The sequence below is a fragment of the Eleginops maclovinus genome, chromosome 13 (genome assembly GCF_036324505.1).
Source record: "Eleginops maclovinus isolate JMC-PN-2008 ecotype Puerto Natales chromosome 13, JC_Emac_rtc_rv5, whole genome shotgun sequence".
NCBI classification, from domain to species: Eukaryota; Metazoa; Chordata; class Actinopteri; order Perciformes; family Eleginopidae; genus Eleginops; species Eleginops maclovinus.
This window is the reverse complement of record NC_086361.1, coordinates 13,815,319-13,838,073: the sequence shown is the minus strand read 5'-3', so window position 1 is coordinate 13,838,073 and position 22,755 is coordinate 13,815,319. Positions and strand designations below refer to the sequence as shown.

Here is a 22,755-nt window from a genome sequence, read left to right as displayed (position 1 = left end):
TGTGCGTTAAAGCCAGTTAATCTATTTCATCTGTCCACGCTGTGACTCGTCCACCCACACAGCACATCTCTAACCATCTCTCCCGCCCCCGGCTGCTCTTTGATACTGTACCCCACAAAAGCTGACAATCTTTCAAAGACTTCTCTCTTGTACTCCATCAGTGGCCCTTCTTACTTTTTTTTTTTTTGTGGTACCAGCTTTGAGTACACACTCAGAGGACTAACTCTGAGAAGTCAAAAATGATGTAATAGGGTTGGGAAAATAATGCCTGACGTTTCCTTTGAGAGGCTGTTTGATTCTTCTCTCACTTGTATCGGTCTTGACATTGTTCTCTTTCACGCTCACTTCCTCACTGCTCTTCTTGTTCTACCCACCCTTCCTCTGTAAACTCGCCTTTTCATTTCCATCTCAGTAACTTCTTCCACTCCCACCTTCTCATTCTCTCTATTTCAAATCTTTCACTTCATCTTCTGCTCCCTCGCTCTACCCATCATGTCTCTAAGCCTCCTCTGCTTCCATCAGTCGTCTCTTTATTCTGTCATACATACAAATCATAATGCAGATCCCAGTCAGCCCTATATGTTCATCATTTAATTCAGAACTCAGGACAGCAACATTTGAATTCCGTTAAACATAAATATGCTGCATCCTCTTCATCAATTTTGTGTAATGCTTCATTTTTAGATTAGGCATTTTCTCTTGAACTAGTTGGCACTCTGTTCCTTGAGACATTTTTTTTAATTTTGCCAACCGTATCCAGCTGTGCCTATAACAAACCAATCAGTTATTACATAATCTTCTATCTGATTTTAACAACAACATGTCCCAATAGTTCTTTCATTCAGCTACATTTAGACAAAAATAAAGTCTTTGTAGCCCTGTTTCTGTCCTTGATTGTAAAAAAAAAAAAAAAAGGATCGATGGTTGATTATTACTGCTAAGCAAACATGATCAACCCACATCCACACAGTCCTGATGAAGGTTTTTGAGTGTCTCCTGGATGAAAATGTGGTTGTTTCTTGTGTATAATTGTTGTGTTTAGGGGTTTTAAACACTAGCAACTTCTTGTATTGAAGTATACTTGTGTTTATGTGTTTCTCCCCCCTTCCCTCTCCTCCAGGTGAGTGTGGAAGTCCTGGTGGAGTACCCCTTCTTCGTCTTCGGCCAAGGCTGGTCTTCATGCTGCCCAGACCGGACCACGCAGCTTCTGGAGCTGCCTTGCACCAAGCTCTCTGTGGGCGACGTTTGTATTTCACTCACCCTGAAGAACCTGAGGAACGGATCCCTGAAGAAAAATCAGCCCCTGGAGCTGGTGACCCCTGCCTCAGGTCACGGGCACCTCAAACACCCCAGAGCTGTCTCAGACGCTCCCCAGGGCTCCAGGAACAGCGAGCGGGAAAACGGCATCAGCCAGCGAGGGAGCGGTGCAAGTGGGAATGGCGGCACCAACGTTGAAAACGGGGATCTCATGTTTGGGGAAAGAGGGGCCGTTTCTAAAGGTCAGGTTTCCAGCGGCGCAGAAGCAGGCACCAGCAAGCCATCAGGAAGCAGGAAGAGGAGATGGTCTGCTCCTGAAGGTCGGAAAGTAGAAAAAATGGAGGAGGAGCTGCCTTTGACCCTTCCCAAACCTTCCTTCATCCCCCATGAGGTGAAAGTCAGCATCGAGGGAAGGTCAAATATTGGCAAGTGAAGCGCAGGACTGTTCATTCATCCATTGGGATTAGGAAAAGAAAAACATAACAGGACTCTACAAGAAAACATGAATGCCCACTTTAATGTTTCATTTGTCTTGGTTTTAAAGTTTTGTTTTTCCGATTTTATTTTTCTATCTTCAATACTGTGCTGTAGAGGTAAATATACCCTACATGGTATCACCTTACGTTAAGTTCATGTAGTCAATAACACATTTTTAATAGTTGGATTTGATATCACTTGAGCAATCGCTGTCGTTTTTGATGGTTTTCATGAGATGACTTATGGTGAGGGGTTTGTGAGGCGTGCGAGATGTTTATTGGTGGCTGTGTGGCACATGAAGCAAAGCTTGATAGCTGTTTTTGGCTGGCTACTCACTACACATGATGTACATTTCAAATTGAAAAAGCTCCCGGTTTGTTTCTTGACAGTGATTTTGTTCCTGTGCACTGCCTGGACAAAAACACCTAAATGTGATCCTGAAGATCCTGAGCTTGAAGGATTTGTGGGTAAACCAAAACTATATTTTTTTCCTAATCAGAATGGGAGTTGGAAAACAATCACTCTCCCAGTGGGCCAGACCGAAGCAGTGATGTCATCAGGTGTTGCCAGTGTGCCACACAGAAGAGAGGGAACAAAACTCACTCTGTTCAGTGTGACGACGGTGGAGTCTTTCATCTTGAGCATTTTCTTCTTTAGTTTTCATAATCCCCTCATATTCTAACTCACACGTTTCAATGATTGTCAAGAAAAACTTAATCAGGGGTCATTAAGTCCTAGATTTTGAAACTAGGTGGGTCAATGTTAATGTATAAATGTGAGATACCCTATCCTAAAGCATAGAAGTGTGAACACACTGGGTCACTTCAAAAAAAATGTTGAGAGGAAGACAATCCTCATTGTTTTTGATGAATTACTTTATACTTTTTTATGGAGAAGAGGCTGTGTGAGAGGGTCTGCACGTCAGCTCTGAGAGGGTCAGGTTGTTTCAAAGCACTTAACACACCTGTCACACTCACCATACAGCCGACACGTTGTTGTTGTTGTTGTTGTTGTTGTTGTCTCTTTATTACCGCAGTACTGTATGTTTTTAAACTTTTTTCTTTATTAAGACAAGGGTAGAAAGTAGCAACAGCACTTTTGAAAGTTGAACTTTTGGAGAAGTGAAGAGGTGTCTCGGTGGGAGCGGATGTGCCATGGGATCACAAAGAGGAGATGATTGTAATAGGTATTTGAGAATGTTTCCAGTTAGTAGACAGTTAGAGAAAAATAATGTTGACAAAAGGAATTAGAAGTATGATGGTTCTCAGCATGTGCACTTGTACAGCCAGCCAGCCATATAAAGGTTAGGGGAAAGTATTGGAATGTGTTTTGAGAGTTCGAGATCTGGCATAGGGATTAACAAAGAACAGGCTTTTGAAATATCCCATTGATGTTATGTACTCGACAGAGCATCGAGTAGAAGCTCACGCCACAGAATTTTGAGGGTCTCATATATTTGTAATGTGTCTGTGCGCGAGTGTGCATGAGGTTGGGTCTGTGTATGTCCGTACAAACAATTACACAAACACAAAGCAGTACACACCATCCCTTGAAATCAATGACCTGTAAAATGTACTGTATCGAGACGAATGCCGATGCTTTGTGGTCCCTACTGCAAAGACACTAGATGAATGGAGTAATGCACAGTACAGTAGAGAGTGCTCGGTGGTGTGTTTGTGTACCTGTGTCAGTTTGTGTATGAGTATGTATACTGTGTATAGGATAACGGTTATACTCGCTTGATATATAGACAATGTTAAATGTCCAGTGTTTCTACTTGGAGTCGTACTTAATAGAATCTTGCAATTTGCACATCAGGAGGAGGGAGAAGGGGTGGAGACGTGATGTAGAACCGCCCTGTCCTGAAACGAGCCCTAGACCATGTGACACACTGGAGGAGACCAGGGTCTTTGTTCTTCAACAGGCACTTCTTGTCACATTATAGAGGAAAGTAAACGCAGTTAAGGTCAAATTACATTTGAGTTTTTAGTAACATAACCGTAGCTGTAAAACAGCATTTTAAACACGTGCCTGCCTACTGAATTTACTGACTTAAAGATATGCCATTTATCCAAAGGAAAATGTTGACTTTTTTGTCCACTTTTCTGCTGTTGAAACCAGGGTGCAGGGACTAGGGTTCAGTTTTGAACATGGCCTGTGCTTTTTGAAACCCCTATTTGCAGTAAAAGACGCAGCAGTTACCTCAACAGATACGCCTGCTTGGTTGTCCCAAAAATTATATTAAATTAAATTGGCAATTAAAATCCATCCGTAGGGTCTGGGATTTAAGGTGGAGGAGATGTGAATTCTTGCAGGCATATCTGTTGAGCTTTCTACTCAGCCTCTGCATTCAGGTATTGGTATAGAGAAAGGCGTTGGTTGCCTCTGAGAAGCAGATCAGTCAAATTTGAATCCCACTGATAATGTTGGTGTAAGTGTGTTGGGCAGCGCTTCAGGTGGTCGGAGTTTACCGAGGTGATGGCGCGATGGATGTGTGCTCAGATGGATGAAGAATGATCCAGATGTTAATGGGGTAGTGAATGAGTATACCCCTTATGGGATTTGAAAATGCTTTATTTTTTTATAATAAAACAGGGTTTCACAGATCAACCCCAACCACAGTACAATTCACTTCCTTTCCAATTGAAACATAATGATCATTACGAGTACAAATAGAAATATATATGTATGAAATATGTGTGTGTATGTTTTGCTCTGTGTGTGGCTGTGTTTTGTAAATGTCATACACACAAACAACTTTTCTTTTTTCCAAACCCCTTCCCATCAATTGAAAAAGCAGAACCACAACATATTAACAAACCTTTCATCTACTTTTTTTTTTTTGCCAAAGCCAATTGATGCTGAATTTAGTTATTTTAAAAGCAATAGTATGAATAATATTCAGGCAATTTCCTTGCGTATGAGTTGAAACACACACACACACACTTGCACACACACAAACAGTCATTCCGCTCAAATTCTCGGCAATAAACATGAAATAATAACCATCAAACATCAAACCGAAAATCCTCCTTATAGAGAAAAACATAATCTTGCCATATATTGTAAAATGCTTTTAGAAGCCTGAACCTGACCACAGTGTTCTTCACTTAGCACTATTCCCCTTATCATAGGGTACATTTAGATCTTAAATAATTGCAGTTGCAACACCAGTTGCTAGTTTTTCAGGGAAGTGTCTCATATATGCAGTAACTGACCCCCAAAACCTCACATGTCCCAGCTGGTACGAGTCATAAACTCGAGCTGCAGGTGATCAAAAGTATGCACCTGAAGTAACCAGCGGAAACCTCGTTGCCACGACTCCCGTAGTGACCTCGTTAACATTGTTTCAGGTACCCAATCATAGCCAGCCAGCCTCACACCTCCTCCTGAGGCGAAGCAATGGAATATTAACCCTCAACAACCGTTAGCTACCTTTCAGTGTGGCCTGGGCTGCCTGTTCCCCTCCTAACATCATCTTTTGATATTCGGTCTCCTTTTCACCTCTTGCTTAAAAAAAAAAAGGTCATTGTGTTTATACTTCAATGGAATTAACTTTGAAACAAAGCAATCTGGAATGTAGACACATTCTGAATGCAGGACACTGAACGGCACATCACAGCAAGGTTTCCTCATTTTTCGAGAGTGTGGTATAGTTTTTTATTAAGATAATCCCAAGTTTGTATCCCCTTGAAATGTCCCACGATGTGCAATACTTACATTTATCCCTCCCTCCCTTCTTTGCTGTGCCAAGTGTATGTAGCATAGTCCTAGTCCAGTGTATCATCCTTGTTAATGGCTTGTGTATTTTACTGTCTCTCGGATGTGTGCATCACATCTGTAAAGTCAGGATGTTTGTGAAGCGAAAGAAATCCAACGGCGAGTTTGTCCGTACCTCCCTTTCCCTTTTGTCCTTGCGGCCTTTCTAAATTTGAGTGTGGGAGAGACTGTGTCGTATCTCCTTTGTGCGTCCGTGTGTGTGTCTGCACCATGTGTGTAGTATGTGTGCTTATGTTCATGTGATGTTCGAATGTGTTCGGAGGATGTGTGGGTGTGTGTGTGTGTGTGTGTGTGTGTGTGTGTAACGGAGTGTTTTCTCCTCTAATTGTCTGTGAGATCATAAACCCTGACCCTTGGCGGTTCGAGGTGAGACCCGCAGAAAAAAAAGAAACCTCATTGCTTAGTGGGGACCACTTTTTGTACAAAAAAACCCCAAAAAAAACAAAAAGGAAAAAAAAAACAACCAACCAACAGAGATGCACATGTAAGTAGATTTAAAAGACTTGATAATGTTTCAGCACTTTCTAATCCTAGGATGGGCTTGGTCTAACCCCTCTGTCTCAGACCGCTACCTTCCCTAGGGGTAACATTCATTCAAAACAGACAGAGACAATGAGAAAGATAAAAAGGGGTGAATAAGGATGAAAAAGAGAGATGGTTCAGTTTAAGTTTTTGCACATCACCTTGCCGTAACCTTGTGTTTGTCTGTCTGTGCTCCATCTCGCTTGGCGCCCGGCGCGTTCTTGGGTCCAACGGGCCGAGGTGTTAGGTGGTTCCTTGGTTCTTTTCTACTAGGAAAACCTTTTCTCATGGAATGCATCCCTTCTTTTGTTGTGCTCGGGTTTGTTTGAAATCTTTTGCACCCTACACCGACCAAGCTGTGCTGTTAATTTGGATTAGTTCACATTTTTTAGATCAAATTTGGCCTACGTGTTTGAGTTTGGCACAGCCGCGGTTGGTCGTGTGGTGTGAAAACGGTGCGTACAAACCTCAGCATTGTTTGCATTATCTTTGGTGCAGGAGCTTTTTCTGTGTTTTAGTCTCCTTGTAGCACTCAATATAATGTCAGGGGACTTAAAACTATGTAGAGAATGTGTCATTGTTTTTGTTTTTATGACAAGCTTCCTCACTGGAGGAACACTGCTAATGTCTTTTTTTTAATTGGCTTGCACAATTTTACAAATAAATTGAATGTTGGTGTGTGAGCTTTGACTTTTCGATCAGAAAAAAGGCATGTGTGCTCTTGTTTCTTGATGTTTGTACTTTCATTTTGCAAAAAGGATGTGTTTTTGGCACTTTGTTGTGTTTTAAAAGTGAACAGAATTCGATCAGGATTCCTTTTATTTCTCTTTTTTTTTTTGTATGACGTCTCGTCAATGTCCATAGCGCTGGATAACCAACTCAGGCAGAAAGAAAAAAAAATCTAGTAGAGGCCCACTTAACAGTTTAGTTTCACCCCAATCAATTTACATAGTGGGCTGTTTCATATGGGTTATAAGATATGTAAATGTATTACATATAATTTGATATGATTAACAAATGTTGTTAATGACAATTAACTATGAATTATTATTATGATATTATGTGTATTATGCTGGAGATGGCTTGGATTACTCTTCAGTGTACTGAGCGTCTTTTTTCGGCCTCTCTGTGCAACAAACACTTCAGCAGGGGACAGGCTGTATGGCTGGTGACCTCTGACCCTGCCCACTTTCTACGAGGGCGGTGGAGCTTATCTGTCAGCTGTGGCTCCATTGACCCCCCCCTGTTCTGAACACTCAGCCCTGAGGCTAGCAAACTGTTGTCTAGATCTTTCTCTGCTAACCGGAGACACCAAGAACTGAACTGAAACTTGTTGGCCCATAAGACGGTAGCAGAGAACCGGACATCAGCACAGACCTGCTCGGACAGTCTGGCCTACAAGGAAGGGGGGGCAGGAGTTCCCAGCCTACTTGTTTGTACTATATTGTACTCACTAAGTCCCTGTGTCTCACCACCCCTTTCCTCTATAGCAATGGAGAAACCCTATTGGTGTATGTATTTGACATCTGTACAAATGCACCTCTTTGAAAAAGAAAAAGAAACCTTGACATATCTGGAATAAATGGGCATCCTGTGTCTTTATTTTAATACTAACAAACAATGCTATCAACACTATTGTGAATTAGTTTGGCTGAAATTCAGTAGAACATATCCCCCTCTAGTGTTGATCGGGCTACACAACATCCATACTATCTGCAGCGATTAAAATATTTGTCAGTTAGCTCACATCAGTTCTATGTTGCACTTTTAAAACATGTTCCGGTTTCAATTGTCTTTTTCTCAATTGGGGTTTTGCTTAACTGTCTGCAAATAAAACACGGAAAACAGAAATGACTTGACTGCACCAAACCCATGTTCATTGTAAAGATCCGAATAGTAAAATAACGAAGATCTTCAAGATAATTCAAATAAGAACTATATAATAAATATAATAAAGAAACTTCAATTGCTAAATAAAATAAAGGCTAAATAATCAATTAGACTCAAGAATAGATATCAGGTGAAAAAAAATCTGGCCCGGTTAATGACCAAATTGAAAAGTAATGAGGAGCTTCTTCATGTCTTTTTATACACTTAGTTTATTGGTGAGGCCTGTACAGCTCAACAGTGGCTAATTGTCAATAAGCCACTGTTGGTGATTTTTCTCTTTTGTGCTACTTCATACTTCTTATAACAACAAAAATAAAAAAGTGTATTTTCCTGAGAAGGTAGGCCTCTTGTACTGCTCTGCTTTTGGAGAGGCTAAGCAAATGCATGGCCCTTACTACATTATTAACTAGGCATAGTTCAAGTAAAAATATGAGGTGGCATCGATGAAACTATCGGGGAAAGGACAATATGCTAAATGCTAACATGCTTGTTATTGACATCACTCCCTATCGCAATTATGTCAGCAGAGCGTCATTCAGCTCCAAACGTTTAGAAAACTTCCGAGTCTGAGTGGCCTGGATAAATTGTGTTTTTTTATTAAATTGATCCTTGAGCAGATGGTGGAGGACCTCGCGGTACATCATACTGAGGTGAGTACAACAGCAAACAAAGATATAAAAAAACAATTTATTTCTACGACGACAACAAACTCACTGTGCTCAGCATCAACTTTGTTGCCTAGTAACATAGCATGTAGCATTTTGTGTGTGTGCGCTACATGACCAGTTTATACTAGTCGTCCTTGCCTATGTGTGTTTGTGTCTGCAACCCTTGTGGAGTTTATAATGTATACAGCTGTGTTGTAACTTGGTAACGTCAATTCCAGTATGACAGCAGGGGATGGATGTTGGTTACAGTAGTGATAGTCAGTTCTATGCACAGACTGCAAGTGTGTCTATAATAATGGAAGCTATAGTTGAATATTTATCTAAATAAATTCACTGAAGTATTAGTTTAATGACTTTAACCTAGAGCTTTATTTAATGTTTGATGCATTTTCAATGTGCCTTTGTTATGTTTTTCCAAAATACACATCACTTCACTGACAGGAACTACTTACTTACTTTAGTCTGTTGAACTAGATGGACTTATTATATTTATATTGTCCCAAACCCTGATGTTTAATTGGAAAACATCAACCAAACTATACAGTTTATATGCAGGAAAAAAGACACTGATCATTCTCTGATGATTCAGGTTTATTTGCACCATTTCTTTCTTCATTGCAAAAACAATGGACGTGTGTTTTCCAGTAAGTATTTTAGATGTTTCATTTATTAGTGTTTAAACATGTCATCTCTTTACATGACTTTCCCTGAAGTTCCTTGCGTAAAATACAAGAGCATCAATGAGGTATAAGCCACAAGACGCCCTGGGTTTTAAATGTCAGGCACAGTGGAATCAAAGAAGAGGACTTAGACGAGACAGTTTTATACACAGCAGGGTAAATCAAACATGTCAAACGTTTGGGACACCTAAATCCAGATGTCAAGATTTGGCTCAATATTCCTGACACTCCCAAAATACATGCACACAGACACTTGGGAGAGATCAACTATTATGTTGTCAATCCTCAGGGAAACACATTATAGCAGAGGGTACTGCATGCAGTTTATTGCGGCATGATTTCTCCAGTGAAAGTTAAAGGGTGACAACTCTGGGTCTTGCATATTCATTTGCACATTCATTGTATCATACAGTACAGTTTATCAGAACGGTTTCCCCAAATGATCTTAGAGTGAGTGTCAGCTTCCTCCTGCCGAGTGTATTTACATGCAACGTTTTTCACATAGCTAACATTCTTGTTTATTCCGTATACGCTGTTAATCTTAAAATATCCCGACTACTACATTATGCTAAGGTTAAAAGAATATTTTAAAATATCAGATCTGAAGTGCTCATGTAAACGCACTCGATGTAGGATTAAGTTGCTTCTATTCGTCTTGGAGAATTATTGTCAAAATTTGGGTTTATTTTAATCACATCCTGCAGGAAACTAACAGCTTTCTGATGGCAGATATCCTGAGAGAAGTTGATGTGATCATGTAGAAGAGTCGGTGTGAGTGTGTGTCGTGTCTCCTGTATGTGTTACACCACTGTCCCACTATTGCACGTTTAAATACCCACACAGTGCATACTATGCAACCTGTGTGTGTGTGTGTGTGCGCGCGCGTGCACGTGCGCGTGTGTACACGAGTACACCCTATGAGATGAACATTTGGCTGGACTGTTGTGTGACACGAATGAAGGTGGTTCTCCTGCTCAGCTCTTTGAGCTTGGCGGCGCCCACGTAGGTGCAGGTGGAGCGGAGGCCCCCCAGCACATCCAGGATGGTGTTGTTCACATCTCCTCTGTAGGGAACCTCCACTGTCCTCCCCTCAGACGCCCTGACAGAGGATCACAGGGAGGGGAATTTTAGTTAAAATGCAGACATGTGAGTTAATCAACTGAACACATATGAAAAGGTATTTCAAGGAGAATAGGAATCCTTCATTGATTCTTGATATCAGACTCTTACCTATACTCAGCAACTCCACCCACATATTTCTTCATGGCGGTGTCAGAGCTCATGCCGTAGAAGAGTTTGACCATCTTGCCGTTCTTCTCAATGACCTCTCCGGTGCACTGGTCGTGGCCTGCCAGCATTCCTCCCATCATCACAAAGTCAGCCCCTGCACCTGGGAAGCAAAGGCAGAGAAAACATGATGTCAGATTTGCAGAACTGTACAGCGCTGTCCTTTCAAAAGAAGGTGTTTAGCTTTTAGGTTGAACACTTACCAAAGGCCTTTGCTACATCTCCTGGGCAACTGCAGCCGCCGTCCTGAATAGAAAAAATACATATGGTTTTACTCTTAATCACAGGTCTTACATTTTATTATTTTTCGGAGGATGCCCTCTAGTGGATGCCATCAATATTTTAACTATGTCAGCCTTTATGCAACAGTTTATTATGGAAGATCAATATTGTCATTGTTGATCAGTAAATTAACTTCTTTGAGTTACTAATATTGACAATAATTCAATATATATAATAGGGTCTTTTTAACACTATTCTCTAGTAGTTGATAGGCTGAATAAATAATTAAATTGCCTTACATGAAAAAAGCAAATGTTGTCTTTTAAAAAAAACAGAAATGCAAACAATTGTACTTTTTTGTTCGTAATTACCATTATTATATCTTCTATATTTGACCCATGTTTTTTGCTGCAATGCATCAACAGTAGGCATAACCTGTTGAAGGATTATATTTTGCGTTTTTGTTGGACTGATGCCCACCAAATCCCAGTGTGGCTTACAATTTATCGTTTTGATAACTATACTATAGACGTCAGTAGATCTGGCTGTCCACTTTTATCTGTGTGTGGTGTATTGTAGGACTTACAGAGATAATGTGTCCTTTGAGTCCATGGGCTGAGTCTGCACACTCGATTACAGCACTGAGCTGTGGGTAGCCCACTCCTGTCTTGATCCTAGTAGTGCACACGGACCCTGCAACACACAGGGCACACATTAGAGAAATCCATCTAGGCTTTCTTGTAAATGTTAAACGGACTGTACTTGTATAGCTCTTTATCAGGTCTTTTTGACCCCTCAAAGTACTTTACATACTACATGTCATTCACCCTTTCACACCTCATTCATGCAGAGCAGGGCCAATTGCTCTAGGAACTAACATTCATACACATTCACACACCGCTGGCCATGCTATCGGGGGCAATTTAGGGTATATTGCCCAAGGATACATCGACATCTTGACTGCAGGGGCTGGGCTCAAAACCACAGCCTTCTGGTTCACAGTCGCCCTGTAACTGTCCCGGTCTGTGTTTAATAGCTGCTGCTGTAGCTACAGGAACCTGCTGACTGATGCTCTGATGCTGTTAGTTCTATTCTAAAGGCTGAATACAGAAAATAGCAGCTGATCATAGAGATTGTATGCCTTTTATAAACCAGCCATTTAATATAAGCATCTCAATGCCAGGAGATTTGGCAAAATAACTTTATTGACAATAGAGTTCTTTCTTTTCATTAAAATGTTATTGTATAATGGGATACTAAAACCAGTTGTGCTGCATTCACAAAGGCTTTTGTAATTACAATAAAACCATTTACTCTGTTTGCAACAACCTATCAGTTCCAAATCAAATCAAACACTGTGAAAAAGAGTCACTTTATGAGTCTAGTACAAAATGAAACAATTCAACCTTTTTTATTTTACGGCTGATCTATATTCATTTGTGTGTGCCATCCCCCGTCTCAGTAGTGTTTGTGTGTGTTTGTGAGGCCTGTAAACGTGTTGGTTTATTTAGAGACAGCACACTCACTCTATTTGCACACACACTCAGACAACCAGCACACCCACCTGGCCCGATGCCCACTTTGATGATGTCCGCACCGGAGAGGATGAGCTCCTCCACCATCTCCCCTGTTACCACGTTACCAGCCTGTAAAGCGAGGCAGTATAAGACACCACCTTACAGTACGTCCCATCACTGTCAGCAAGAGGGTGTTAGGTCTCTCTTACCATGATCGTATGCTTAGGGAACTTTTCTCTGACCGTTTTGACAAACTCCACAAAGTACTCGGAGTAGCCGTTGGCCACATCCAAACAGATGTACTTTATGGCAGGGACAGCTTCCAAGATGGCACACAGCCTCTCCAGATCTGCCACTCCACTTCCTGAACTGGCAGCTACGTGCTGTGGAGAAATAGATAAAATTCCCTTTTAGGAGGAAACCCTTGTGAATTAAAACGTGTGTAATTAAAAGGGACAACCATTGATTATATTACCTCCACACATTCTGGATGGTTAGAGGCAAAGTTTTTCCAGTCCTCTACAGAGTAGTGTTTATGAATGGCTGTGAACAGGGTGTGCTAAAGAGAGAAAGAAAGAAAGTGAGACAACAGAAGAGAAAATACAGAAATACATTTCATTTAGCCATCATTGTTTATGTATCAGTGATATAAATGGTTTCCTGGTAGTTTTGTTTTAAAGAAAAAGACAAAAATGCGTGCACACGTAACACCACGTAATAAGTTTGCACTATTGAATAATTGTGTGTGATTCTTACAGTAAATGCTGCCCACAGCCGCTTTATAGTATAACAAGCTCCCTCACTGATCACTAAATTAGTTCCCTCCAGAGTATCCAAAGAATACACAATATGATCTGTTGTCTTTATTTAGTTTTTATTTGTTTTAAAATGTTTTATTGTAAAATTTGATTATTCGTGGAAACTGTTTCATTTTGTATGAATATGTATGGAAATAAGTTAATAAAAACTTAAAGAAAACAAAAAAAATAAAAGAATCTCGTCACTGAAGGCCCCCTTTTGCTCAAGGGCCCCTGGTCACTTACCCAGGTTACCCAAACGGTAGATCTGCCCCAAATTACAATATTAATTTTGAGTGAAAGTTGTCACAAAAGAAGATTTCTATCTGCTTCTAGGACACTGTTTCTAATTCATGTATTTTCCCCATGGCTCCCTGCAACATCCTGTTTTATGTATCCTGATTGTATGTCAAATACAAAGAAATCTCAGTGGAATAACACATGGAGATGTTGGCAGGCCCACACAAACACAAACACAATGACGCTGTTATTTATTTTTCATCCACTCTGTTGTGTTAACTCACTTTGCTGAGGACCTGTGCCATCTCAAACGTCCCTGTGGTGTCCATGTTGGCAGCGATGATGGGGATGCCGGTGTATGTCTGTTTAGAGTTGCGGAATGTGAAGGTCCTCTGAAGGTCCACCTGGGGGGGAGGGGCGACAAGAGTAATTGTGGAAACTTGTTTATGGACAATAATCAAAGCCTATAACCAGAGTGTTTATGCAACAGATTAATCATTGTTTTCTCTGGAGGTGACTGAGGAACCTTGCAGAATGTCTTGAAAATAGGAGCAGCTAATGTGACTCATGTTCCAAGTCAGTGGGGTTGCTCTGAATCATTTAGATCCAGTGGCTAGCCTAGCCTTTGCTTCTGTAATTCAATAAGCTACATGAAACAAACATGACTCTCTGTGCCCCACTAGCTGCTTCCTTTACAAGAAAACATATATATATATATAGTGATGATGCAAGTCGTAGCTAGGAATCCATTTAAAAACATCTGCTATAAATAGATCCTATTCAAATGAGTTGACCACTGCACCAGAGGGGAGTTTGCACACGTGTTATTTTAAGTCACAAAGAAGAAGTTACACATCTTGTTTTCTTCCTATAAATGAAACGTTGAATTCAGAAGCAGTAATATGCAACCACTACTCACAGACTATACTGTGTGTTCAAGTGTGTGGCTGTGAAGTGGCCTAGGACTACAAGCTAGCTAATGTTACCAAATAGAAGATACATTTTGGTAATGGAAATAACTTAATTGAGCTACTTTTAAACTATGAGTTAGCAATGTTCTACATGTAGCTTGTAGCTTCACTGCCCACTACTTGGCTTTTGTACATGCCTTGATCTCAATATTTTACCACATTTTCATTGCATGTTATAGAAGGTCAGATAAATAGTCGATACACATTTTTATAATGGAAAGGAAAACTTGTTAAGCATTCCGACCGGTTCCATTTACTTAAATCCAACAGTGACACAATGATGGTAGCTTATAGAGTAGTGCCAAGATTAGTATCATCCAAAAATACTTAAGCTGTGATAATAGGCGAACTTTCTGTACTGTGCCATAACCTTCACGGTGGAATCCTTTTCAGAGCCACAGCTAAAATGAGGCTATAACTCATAATGGTGGGAGGCAGAGCAAAGTGGTGAAAGCAATATGGATGAGAAAGGAGGAGCTGTGCAGTCATAGAAATCAATACAGGCTTCTTCTTTTAATAACTACACTGACTCAGCAGAATTGTACTGTGTAGTTAGCAGATCATGACAATGTATGAGAAATGGATCCATTTATTCTTAATATTGATGTTCGCCATTTTTGTTATCTCTGATTGAGATTGTAGATGCATATGTACACATCAGCTTTGCATTTTTTAATTAAACCACAACACCCCCATAATGATTCATGACACTAATGAAATATATCCGTGTTTCTGTGTTAACTCCAATGATGCAGTGAAGGTTCACAGTTAAATTAAACTTCCAGATTGAAAGGGACACATTTCTGCTCAGTGGTGGTGCATCCCTGCTTCATAACTGACCATTTTACCGTGTAGTCTCGTGTTATTGTTGCAGTTTATCTTCCCTGATTTCCATATAACCTACCCTCCTCCAAACCCCCTTGGTGGATGTCTGGTATGCTTAGCTTTAACAGGTGGATTTCTGCTCCTGTTAAATGCAGCCATAATTCAAACAAGAGCACGGATGCTTTTGGAGTGAACGGGCCATTAGACTTGGCTCTGGTTTCAGTATGCTGCAATGAAGTCATCTCGTGTAGACTATTTAGGATAATGTTATTTTAGATATTTTCCTTATTATTTAGTGACTGTAGGAAAAGAGGATTTAGTTAAATTTCAAGAATTTTGTGAAATACTCGACTTATGTGACAAAATTGGCTTTTATCGCACTCACTATTGGTTCAAGTGTTGTGCATTTTCTGTACTGTTATCTGCATCAGTGTTTTTATCTATGTATATAATGTTATCCAGATACCTCTGTGGCGTATGCTCTGGTTGACAGTAACACACTGTACTATTTTTAAACAGTTTTCTGAGAAGTGTCCTGTGTCTCATGTTGCTTGCCACCCCTCAGATTGCCAACTCCCACCCCTTCCAACCAAGATCTGGTGCCACCAAACATCAATTGTGAACTTAGGTCACTGATATAGTGACACATCATTATTCTGAAGAAGTTGCAATTATAAAATAACATGGAGAGCATTATGTTGTTCCAAAGAGCCAAATCAGTAGGTGCTAAATACACAGTGGCCGGTTATACTGGCTTCAAATGATGAATCCATTCAGAGAAAAACACGTTATAAATCATCGACTCACTTTCTTTTTTATATCTGTTATTCTTCTCTGCTTGTAGACAGTTTATTGTTTATAGCCTCTGTCCGCACAGGCTAGCCTTGTTCTCGGTCACCTTTAAGAAGGTCACTCCTCTCTTGCATGCTAATTCTGTGTAGCTTGTTTGCTCACAAAAGTACAATGGCAGTGTACATCTACTGGCTTACAGAACAAGACAACAAAGCGGCGCACACTCGTATAGAATTACAGTGTGCACTTTCCAACTTCGGTGACACATCCTCTCAAGATCAATTCATGTCATTTCTTCTGCTCTGTCAGTCAACATGTCAATTTTCATCTTCAACAATGATTATACAATGCAGCAAACAGGGTTATAAGGCCCTCAATGCTGTCCCCCCACCAGCCTCCCTCCTGTATAAATAGTTTACATATTGGAATTGCGTCACCCACCATAGAAGCGTACTTCCTGAATGCAGCAGTAAAGGATTACACTGCTCCTGAGAAATACCCCAGTCCTATCAATGAAGTTGATTATAGCTTTTAGATTATATTATCAGCTCATCAACGTTACCCACCTCTGAGCGACTCTTCAGGCTGCTCCTCTTGGGTCTAAAGAGGACATCTTTAAAGTCCAGCTTGAGGTCTGAATCCACGCGAGGCATCTTGGCTGCCCAGAGTAATGATGACCAGAGTGAGGTTGAAGAGGATGAGGAGTACAAAGAGGAGACACTCCTGATGAAGACTGCAGCAGCAGAGGTGGTCGCTGGTCCCAAGCCCCAACCACCAAACCCGAACCTCCAGGCGGCCAGCGTATTTATAGCAATGAGGGGCCCAGCCCAGCCCCGGCCCCCATGACTTTATTTGGGCTTGGACTCTCTCTCTCTCACCCTCTATCTCTCTATCCCCCTCTCTTTCTCCCTCTGCTCCTCCAGCGGCCTCTCTCTCCCCCCTCTCCTCCAGCAGAGTGGCAGGAGCAGCAGTGGACAGGCTTGCAGGCACGCCTGACTCATACACACACTCTTACACACAGACATGGTAGCACTGCAGTGGGATGTATGCTGCAGTGCTAAAGGGCACACCTGCTGTCCAGTTGGGGCATTGCTCCATACGCTATGACACACATCACATAGAGAGGGTGCTAATAGCTCATTTCCACCTTAGGCAGGTACATCACAACCAACAGACACTAAAACATTGCATAATCTCAATCACACAAGCAATTATTATTATATTATACTATTATAGTCTATGACATTTCAATGTAAGGGTGTAGTTCACCAATAACTGGGACAATTTCTTAGAAAAAGGCTTCTTTTTCACCTCCTTTCACAGTTGTATGTGGGAATTCTCCTGCCCACATAGACGCTGAGAGATTAGCGCAGAGCAGATCTGATTATTCAACTAAATCAATGTTTTTGTTTGAAAAACCATATCATACACAAATGACCATTATGTTTTTGTATGTGTATTACCCATGTCTCAGGGTGTTTATTAAGTATTGAACATCAGGTAATCTACAAAGAACAATTATCTACTGTATTGTATTTGGGATATTATATACTTTCTGTTAACAAATCAGAATTCAAATGTAATTATGTCCATTTGACATTATGTCTTACCTTTTCATTGCAGCAGATTAAATTGACTCCCCTACATTACTGCACAAACAGTATGCATGTATTTCCCAGCAAGTACCATTGTCAGTACACAGTAAGGCCAGTAGATGTCAGCACAGATAAAGACACAGATAAAGAGTAGAGTGAGCGCCAGGCTTTGTGATATTTATGTCCCTTTGTCATAGACTGCTATATTGTTTCTAACTAGAATATCTCTCCATATAGGAAGCAGTTTTTCCTGTTTTTCCTGAAAGTAAGAAAAGCGTAAAAATGTACTTTTTTTGCAAACATGGCTGCAACAAAGACTTAAAGTGAATGAGGTTCATTCAGGGGGACATTTCAGTGTGAAGTCTGCATTTCCATATGAATAAAGAAATCAAGTGAAGGAAAAGTAATTTGATGAAATTGGTAACACATTGAATGAACTGAAATAAGTTCTACACTGAGATTAAATCGAATGCTCTCAATGGAAAGTACAGTCTTACAATATACATTTGATTTACGAAGCATATTTCGTGCAAACTGATTGTCATTTTGTAGTTACGAGTTACATTTAGTTTTACTATTCCTTCATTACTGTAATTAAACCTGCTCTGCCAAATCTCGGACCAGTGTTCAAGCTGTTTATTACAGATATGCAAATTAAGGACTGCTTTAGTTGTTACATTTGTGAGATGATACAACACTGACAAGTATGAAAAGTTAATTTTATATTTTGTTTTATAAAGTAGTTTCAACAACTTTTACTCATTAGCCTTAATCAACCTAACTTGTTTTGTTTTTTTACCTAGGGAAGCTTTTCTACATTTCATATTCTTTCTGTGTTGGTAGCTTGCAAAGCTATGCTTGTAACTTCCACAACACTGTTTATAATGGAGTGTAACAACTGTTTTTTTTAATATAATACCTGTATCATAACTGGCTCTGGATCTACCGATGTCTGACCACATGCCTCAGTATATAACTGATAACATAAGAACAATCCACAGCTATGAGGTAAAGCAGCCACTACAAGCCCACTGCTCTTTAACCCACAGTGCACGTCACACTGAACTGCAATACTAAATGCAGATAAGAAGGATCTTAAATTAGGTCAACCTTTTAAAACCTCTTCTGGAAAGAAAATGGATAAGAAAATGACATTTGGGCCTTATCAACATATACTGTACCTTCAGTCAGTTTGTAGCCGTGGACTCTCGTGTGCGTCTTAATGACAGGCCGAGGATGGAAGTAGGTGAAAGTGCAGCTTTTATTGCTTTTATGGCAGGGGTCAGTCTCACTGTCTGAACATGTACAATACATTTCATCTTTAAGGTAATGTCCAAATACTTACTAATAAAAAAAAGTATGGTTCCCTCAATCTGTGTTTTTAGAGATGTTCTTTTGATCTGACATTCAGAACTCGTGCTATCAGAGTGGCACTTGTGATGGCAGTGAGTCTGTCACCCACTCCTTTAGTCTAGACTGAAATATCTAAACAATTGATTTATTGCCTGAAAGTTTGTACAGATTTCTGTTAGTTCAGATGATGAATCATAATCCTCTGTCTGTTATTTTGTTCACATCCAGACATTTACTTGGAAGAATGACAAATAGAGACGGTATTTAACGCTGCAGATGTTTTTTTGCTGGCTTTTATTTGTTCAGGTGCACACTTGGACGTGGAATACACCAACATTAATATATAACTAATAATATAACGAGTGGATACTCTTTCCCCTCTGAATATGTGTACGTGTTTTCTATAGACTTAACACTAGGTTGTTAGTTTTGATAAAGAAACAAGTTACCTTTTGCTGTCATTCACAAAGTTGAAATAGGCTAATAAGTCGTAAATCAACATTGTCTCCTCAGTTTACATTTTAAGATGTTAACATTTCATGAGGCACACACACACACAGAATGCCTGCAGTTGATATTAGCACCACACTTCACCATCCATGCATAAAGTAGATGTGCTAATGACTACACATAAATTCTCTGCATGGTGAACATTGTTTGGCCTGGCTGGCAGGCTGTTTACACTCGTCTAAAACCTCTGAGAGGAATGCACGGTGCACACACACACGCACGCACGCACGCACGCACGCACGCACGCACGCACACACACACACACACACACACACACACACACACACACACACACACACACACACACACACACACACACACACACACACACTGTCCCAGTATTCAGTTACCAGCTGATGCTGCCATCAGGAGGTGGGCTCTGTTTGCCCAGAGGGAAGTTATCTCCAACACATTCAGAGAGCTGCGTTTCCCTTGGCAGTGTGTCATTGGGCCGAGCAGATGTGAAATCCACATGGCAGAGTGTGGACGAAGTTGTTGAGATTCTTTGATGTTCTTATTTCTGGCATGACTTGAAATGATAAGAACTTAAATATTCTATTTGTTTTCTACCTGAGTTGCTCAGGTAATGGGGGAAAAGAAGAACCTCCTTTATCAGGGAATGTGCTGTTTTAAGTTTTGAAGTGATGAACTACAATATAAATGCTGGAGACAACATCAAGCTAAATGTGGAGCACTTCCTCGCTCTCAGTTGGCCCTCGCTTCTGCTTGGTCTTCACTTAAACAGGCATTCATGTAAAAATAATAACAAACTCCAGCTCTGGAGAAGTAGGTCAAATTCCATTAAGGGTTATAAGAAAGCATGGCAAATCTTTTCAGACAGAGCTGAATATGCAGGGGAAGGAGCAACACTCACTTTATTCTTTCTTCTTCTTCATAACATCAGCTTGTTATATAACTGTAGTTTACGTGCTCAGCCTAATTCTAAAGTATGTTTTCTAAGTCATAAACAAGCACCCAACCTTAACCGGCATGCAGTAAGTGGTAGTCAAAACGCAAGCCTCAGATGGTCTCTATCCATATACTTATCATCCGTCAGTTCTTTCATAATTGGTGGAAACATGATTGTTATTTTGACGTGCACGAGTCCCAAATTGAACTCTTATTCCTCATCAACATTGGGTAGTGACATGTGAAGTATACACTGGCCAAGGAGCAGTCATACATTTGGCAGTTGTTACTGTGAAATGACCTCTGAGAACTAAGTCCTCACTGAGGGCAGCTCAGGCCAGGGGGAAACATCCCCACCTGCGTTTGGCAATGGATGTAAAGGAAGCTTTCTGTATAGGAAAAAAAACCAGACAGGGGGCCAACCGTGCAAAATGTTCGATATGATGTGAATGTGTTTTGAGTCAAAACACATTCTTTTGACATATGGGGATCTCATAATTGAAGATATGTACACAAGGGCTTTGAATAAAGTGGCAGAAGGAAAAGGCTGCTGCCTGCGTCATCTCTACATTTCGCTTCCATTTACAATTCATCCCCTGAAATCCTTCCTGTGTTCAGCCTGTGATTGAAGGTATGAAGTTTCCCATCCTTTAGGTTTATACGTAGCACAAACCTACCAGTAGGCCTACTGTTATTTTTGAACGCTTTTAATCCGACATTACCAAAATGTACTGCAGCTCAGTCATAATAAGACATAAAAGTGGGTCACAAATCCCTGTTTATTGACTTTGGCTCTTGGTTACATCCACAATCGAAATTGGGCAATAGCAAAAGAATGCCAAAAAATTCTGATACAGTAAAAATAACTGTTCGGCAAAATATTTAAACCTCAAGCTGTCTGATAATTACATATCTAAAGTTAATATTAATTTGTTTCAAATACTTAAAAGGGTTGTAAAAGCCCGAACAATTTGTAGCATTATTAAAACATGATTCCATTAAAGCAGAAATATGTCAGATTATGCACACACAAAATCCTCAATCTTTAATAAAAAAATACTAAGCCTTTTTTGTTTTTCTTACAAATTCTCTGACATTGCCTCTGTCACCACCCACTGCAAAATCCATTTTCTGTTGGATATTTATCAAACAAGAGACTAATGCAGCTGTGTGTGGTATTATAGCTACATTCGGATTAGTGTGACAACACAAAATGTTCTCATGTTTTCAAATGTGAACGAGCCTTCCATCTCTGCAGTGTTTTCATGTTTTTCCACTTTAAATACAATACCATGGATTATCCACCTGTATCCTGGCATGACTGATAGTCTTTCTGTTTGTGCTTTGTGACTTGGTCGGGGCAGAGCATCACAGCAGACAGGGGTCATGACCTGACTGGTTTGGCCCCGTTTGTGGCCACATGTTCATGCATGTGAATCTGTGTCAGTTTTTTGATTGATTTTGACTACCAGTGTCACTCTTCTCAGGCTACAGCTTCTCCAGTTTACAGATGTTCCATTTTGTTAACTTATATTTTTTGGCTTTAAAGATAAAACTAATCGTATACAATAACCTGGAAGGATACTGGAGCTCTGCATGGCTGACTGACTTCACAGCACTCAAAGGTTTCTCCCTCCCTTGGAGTATGTTTAATAGCAGTGATGCATGAGAGGGGAAAAAAAGATAGGGGAGAGAAAGATAAGCATGCTCATCCAGAGGGTCATGAGAAAGTACAGGAGTTAAGAGACAGGATTGAAGTCTGACTAATCAATCGCTGCTAGTGGAGTTGTCATTTTTCATCAACAGAGCCTCTTTGTATAGTCTCAACTCTCTTCCCGAGTCTGACAATGACTAAGGATTTGTTGACCTTTCAGAGAAGGACTCACTGGGGAGCTGGAGAGTGAGGGCTAAAGTCACAGCAGGTATTTGCGCCACACAGCCTGACATTTGACAAAAAAAAAAACACTTAGTGCCCTTTCTCTTCTCACCAAGTGTCATCTAAAACCTCAGGAGCCTGATTGTTACAAGACAGCAGGTTAACTGACTTATCTTGACAGCTTAAAACCAAAGGCCGAATGAAGTCATCAACAGTTTGAATAAGGGGATTACAGGTTTAAAAAAAAGAAAAAAAATGATTTAAATATTTAACGAGTTAATTTACAGAGCAGTTTGACTACGGGATTTCCAGTTTTTACTGTCTGTTAGTTAATAGCCAAAGGGAACAACACAAATGTTTGAGTGTCAGCCAATACAGTTATTGGCTTGTTTACCCCTTTAAAAAGGACTTTTTCCAAACAGAATGTTTTTTCTTTTCTGCCATTTGAAGGATTATCTCGGTCCTAAGGAGATGAACACCTGCAGTAATTTGCCTTCACAAGACGAGACGGATTGAAAAAGGAAATTAAGACATTTTAGTTATTTTTTTCCTATCCATTTCACCCAGTGTTCTTCGGTTCCACAGCC

The 22,755-nt window shown here is 40.3% G+C and overlaps 2 protein-coding genes across 3 annotated transcripts in view; one reads left to right on the top strand and one right to left on the bottom strand.

The window, feature by feature from the left end:
• atxn1a (ataxin 1a) overlaps window positions 1-7,890 on the top strand; it is a 28,396-nt gene extending 20,506 nt beyond the window's left edge. For both annotated transcript variants that reach the window (XM_063898707.1, XM_063898708.1), the window contains exon 3: window positions 1,121-7,890. In XM_063898707.1, coding sequence (XP_063754777.1) covers window positions 1,121-1,690 — 570 coding nt within the window. In that variant the 3' untranslated portion in view covers window positions 1,691-7,890. The remainder of the gene's footprint in view (window positions 1-1,120) is intronic.
• Window positions 7,891-9,243: 1,353 nt separating this feature from the next.
• gmpr (guanosine monophosphate reductase) lies at window positions 9,244-16,864 on the bottom strand. Its single transcript, XM_063898709.1, has 9 exons — window positions 16,492-16,864; window positions 13,622-13,741; window positions 12,776-12,859; window positions 12,510-12,683; window positions 12,348-12,429; window positions 11,370-11,476; window positions 10,765-10,807; window positions 10,505-10,664; window positions 9,244-10,373 (listed from the first exon to the last, which is right to left on the bottom strand). Exons 1-9 carry the CDS (start codon window positions 16,576-16,578, stop codon window positions 10,190-10,192), a joined length of 1,041 nt encoding a protein of 346 aa, XP_063754779.1. The 5' UTR covers window positions 16,579-16,864; the 3' UTR covers window positions 9,244-10,189.
• Between the last annotated feature and the right edge of the window lie 5,891 nt (window positions 16,865-22,755).